Source organism: Chelonoidis abingdonii, chromosome 11 (assembly GCF_003597395.2).
Source record: "Chelonoidis abingdonii isolate Lonesome George chromosome 11, CheloAbing_2.0, whole genome shotgun sequence".
NCBI lineage: Eukaryota > Metazoa > Chordata > Testudines > Testudinidae > Chelonoidis > Chelonoidis abingdonii.
In genome coordinates, this window is record NC_133779.1 from 20,490,618 (window position 1) to 20,495,024 (window position 4,407).

The window sequence follows — 4,407 nt, forward strand, 5'->3', positions numbered from 1 at the left end:
GGGGAGAGAACCCAGGAGTCCTGGCTCCCAGCCCCCCTGCTCTAACCCACCAGCCCCCACTCCCCTCCCAGAGTCAGGGAGAGAACCCAGGAGTCCTGGCTCCCAACCCCCCTGCTCTAACCCACCAGCCCCCACTCCCCTCCCAGAGCCGGGGAGAGAACCCAGGAGTCCTGGCTCCCAACCCCCCTGCTCTAACCCACCAGCCCCCACTCCCCTCCCAGAGTCAGGGAGAGAACCCAGGAGTCCTGGCTTCCCCCCATCCCCACCCTCGCTCTGACCGAGCAGCCCCCACTCCCCTCCCACAGCCGGGGAGAGAACCCAGGAGTCCTGGCTCCCAGCCCCACCGCTCTCACCCCCCAGGGCCAGGCCAAGGTCTCACCTCATGAGCTTCATGTCGAGCTGCTGGAAGGCGCAGGGCGGCTGCCGGCTGTGCTGGTGGACGTAGGTGATGTGCTGGGCCAGCCTGCGGGGGCGACATGTGTTAGCGCTGCTGCCCGGATGCCCCACCCCGGCCCCGAAGCAGAGAGGGGCCCCCCGGCTCTCACCGCAGGTCGTTGTCCCGGTCGGGCCGGTCCTGGATCAGCCAGAGCAGGTCGAAGCGGGAGAGCAGGGCCGCCGGCAGCTGCACGTTCTGCTCCAGGCTGCGCTTGGGGTTGTAGCGCCCGTAGGCGGGGTTGGCGGCCGCCAGGATGGCGCAGCGGGCGTTGAGGGTGGCCAGCACGCCCGCCTTGGCGATGGAGATGGTCTGCTGCTCCATCACCTCGTGGATGGCCGTGCGGTCGCTCTCCAGCATCTTGTCGAACTCGTCGATGCAGCAGACACCCTGGTCGGCCAGGACCAGCGCCCCCCCCTCCAGGGCCAGCTCCCCCGTCAGCGGGTCCCGCAGCACGGCGGCCGTCAGCCCCACGCCCGACGAGCCGCGCCCCGTCGTGTACTGACCTGGGGACGGGGGGACGGGAGTCAGGGGGTCGCAGCTGCTGCGTCCCCACCCCCAGCACTGCTGGGAAGCCCTGGAGAATGCGCCCAGCCGGGCCCTGGCGCCCCCCAGCCCCCAGGGTGGGGTGTTACTCACTGCGGGGGGCCAGGCGGTCGATGTACGAGAGCAGCTGGGACTTGGCCACGCCTGGGTCACCCATCAAGCAGATGTTGATGTTCCCTGGAGCAAGACAGCGAGAAGCTGGGTCAGCGTCAGAGCAGCCCCCCCAAGACCCATCCCTAAACACACATACCCCCCGCCCGTCGTCCTCCCCCGCTGCCCCCCTGGGGTTCCGTCCCCTCCACCTCAGACTCACCCCGAATCTTCATGCCCCGGGGGTTGCGGTCCACGCCCCCCACCAGCAGCAGCAGCAGGGCCTTCTTCACGTCCTCGTGCCCATAGATCTCAGGGGCGATGGAGGCTGCCAGCTTGTCGTAGAAATCTTCCTCTGCACGCAGCGGGGCGGGAGGGTGTCAGCAGGGTGGGGGTCCTTGATCCATGCCCCCCGCCCCCCAAAAACAGGCCAGGGTGAGGGGGGGCAGCAGGAGGTGCCAACAGGGCTATACAGAGGAGATCTCACCCATGAGCAGCCTCTGTGCCTCAGCTGCCCCACACTCAGCACCCCCAGGAGCTGGCAGGAGGTGCCGCAGGGTACAGGGCGGGTGGGGATCGCACCCGCCCCACACTCTGCGCCCCCAGGGGCTGGCAGGAGGNACCACAAATCCCTACTACCCCAGTCTCAGCTTTTGGGAACCCCCCCCTCCCCACACACACACACACCCACCCACTCCCAGCCTCCAGGACCACCCCCCCCAACACAGTCAGTCTCCACACACACCCTCCTGCACTGCCCCCGGTCCCAGCCATTAAGACCCCCTTGCCCCCATCCACTGCTTCCTTGGGGCCGTGGGGGAGAGGAGGATGGAGCCACAGGACCCACTCCGAGCAGGAACATGCCCCTAACCCAGAGCACCCTGCCCCCCGCAGGCCCCTTGGCTGTACGTGTGTGGGGAGAAGCCTTGGGGGGTGGGAGCCCTGCCTGGCCAGTCCACGTCTCACCTGCTTTGCTGACCCTTGTCCCCCAGCAGCGAGTCCTTGGACATCTCCATGAGCCGCATGGCTTCATTCACGTCCTCCTTCTCCACCACGTCCACCAGCCGCAGCCGGGCCTGGAGGGAAGGTGGCACAGGGACGGGGTCAGCGTGGGGCGCCGCTCTGCCCCCCAGCGCCCACCCATCCCTGGCCGACTGAGAAGAGGGGCAATGCCCCGGGCTGTTTCCAGCCAATCCCAACCCGACCTACCCAGCCTGGGGGGCTCCAACCCCACCCCCAGAGCTCTAGGTTTCTCCCTGCGGCCGACCGGAAGGTGAGGGGTGTCCGGGGGGCTCGCGAAGCGCTGACCCGGCAGTAGTCGGCTGCACACGCTACCTGCACGAACAGCACTTTGGAGCCTCTGGGACAGGCCGAGCGGTTCCTGCTCCGTGCCGGCCAGCCAAGCTCCCCTCACTGCCCCTGCACCCGACGCCAGTGGCCCCCCAGAGCTGCAAGCCCCCACACTGCAGTAGCAACCAGACACCAGCTACATGCACTGTCAGCACTTTAGCCCTGTGGAGCCGGGAACGGTGCGCCCTAGCCGGGACGGGCGCTCACCAGGGGCAGGCCAGCCCCATGCAGCCGGGAACGGCGCCCCCCACCCCGGCGGGCACTCACCAGGCGCTGGCCAGCCCCGTGGAGCCGGGAACTGTGCACCCAAGTCGGGACGGGCGCTCACCAGGGGCAGGCCAGCCCCGTGCAGCCGGGAACGGCGCCCCCCACCCCAGCAGGCCCCCCGCCCGGCTCTCCACTGGGCTACTGCCGTAATGCCACTCTCGCAGGGGGCGGTGGGCCTGTGCCCCCCGCCCGGCTCTCACCTGGGCTATCCTGCCCCGCGAAGCCAGCTCTCAGCAGGGGCAAGGGAAGACGCCGGTGATGCTGACTGGTTCCCCTGGCTGGATGCCGAGCCGCGTGTTCTCACCGTGCACAAGCCACGCTTTGATGGGGCGCGGAGGCGGTGCCCCACCGTGGCATCCTGTTCGCTCTGCATGGGAAAGAGGGGAAAAAAAAATTCAGCCCTGATCCAATCTGCAAACTCCCCGACTCTGCAGAAACCCCCTTTAAGAAAATGGGGGGCATGGGATTGACACCAGGAGCCCAGGACAACTTTGGGGCCTCCCATTCAATGCCCCAATTCCCCTCCAGCCTTGGAAACCCCCCCACTCACATTGCTCCGTGCATCTTCAAGGAGCTCCTGGACTGTGATGAACTTGGAGCCGCGGCTCTGCAGGTAGAGACGCCCCCCGGAGCGATTGGTCTGGCACTACCCTGGCTCGGGCAAACAATGAATCAGCGGCATGAAAGTCGGGGATTGGCATCTTGTGAGGTGGTAGTGGTGCGAGAAAGAGGGTCATACACACTCCACCTGCTAGTGGTCTAAAACAATGGACTCGGCTATTTCCCCCACGCCCATGGTGGGGGCATGACCAAAGTGAGAATGTTTGTCTCTTTATTTGTGCAGGCCCTATGTGCCTCAGTTTCCCGGGGGTATAGTGACTAAACCTAGACCTGAAAGTTTGCTCTAGAACTGACTGACAGACACAGGTGTTGCGATGGAACGCCACCATCACCTTGTACTAGAGAGTTACAGCAACGCCCGAGGGGATGCAGCCTCTTAAGGAAACTGGATGACAGACCCAAACGCCGACGCGAGATGGTAGGCCAAGTGCACCGCCGCCAGCAAGATAATCAGACAGAACTGACTTATTGCACAAAGAGTGCGGAAGTCGGGAGAAGTCTAAGAGCAGCACTGTGCCAGACTGAATCCTTAGGCGAGGATACCAATCCAGTCTGGCTTAGGGAATCCTGCCCTGGGCTAACGCTTCACCTTCCGCATCTCCATTCGCAGGAAAGGCCCCGAAACGGTGCCCTGTGCGGTGGGGCTAGCTGCCCGGGCGCGCAAAAAGATTGTTCCCCACCCTTACAGGGACCCATTGTTTCTGACTCGCTGCTCCATGAACGCTACAGTACGGGGGAGGCCGCCGGGGCGTGCAGCCCCCAGAGGACGCAGCTTGTCTCAGGACTGGTCGGTGAGGCTCTCCACAGTGGGTCTCCCACAATGGAATAAGAGCTATAACTGCGTCTAGGCCACTGTAGCTCTGTATAACCAAAGGTAATCTGTGGAACTCCACCAGTCAGTCTATTCTCCCTAAGCTGACAGACCAGACGGAGCTACCCCTCCCTGACCCGTTACTCACCCGCGCTGGTAGGTCCTCTTGCAATTACACATTAGGTCGTCTACCCAACTAGCTTGATAAAGTGCTAGCCACCGGACCATCTAGGTCTTGACCTCTGCCACCACCTCCCCAGGAGTAACCTAACTTCCCTTTCCCTGGTGA

At 64.8% G+C, this 4,407-nt stretch overlaps 1 protein-coding gene across 1 annotated transcript in view; it reads right to left on the bottom strand.

The window, feature by feature from the left end:
* The window catches only part of MCM7 (minichromosome maintenance complex component 7), a 12,180-nt gene that overhangs the window by 3,764 nt on the left and 4,009 nt on the right, over positions 1-4,407 (bottom strand). Inside the window, exons 7-14 of the mRNA XM_075071320.1 lie at positions 3,897-3,955; positions 3,237-3,293; positions 2,991-3,053; positions 2,049-2,145; positions 1,293-1,424; positions 1,073-1,156; positions 546-939; positions 380-463 (exon numbers count right to left, since the gene is read on the bottom strand). Of these exons, the coding sequence (XP_074927421.1) occupies positions 380-463; positions 546-939; positions 1,073-1,156; positions 1,293-1,424; positions 2,049-2,145; positions 2,991-3,053; positions 3,237-3,293; positions 3,897-3,955 (970 nt within the window). The remainder of the gene's footprint in view (positions 1-379; positions 464-545; positions 940-1,072; positions 1,157-1,292; positions 1,425-2,048; positions 2,146-2,990; positions 3,054-3,236; positions 3,294-3,896; positions 3,956-4,407) is intronic.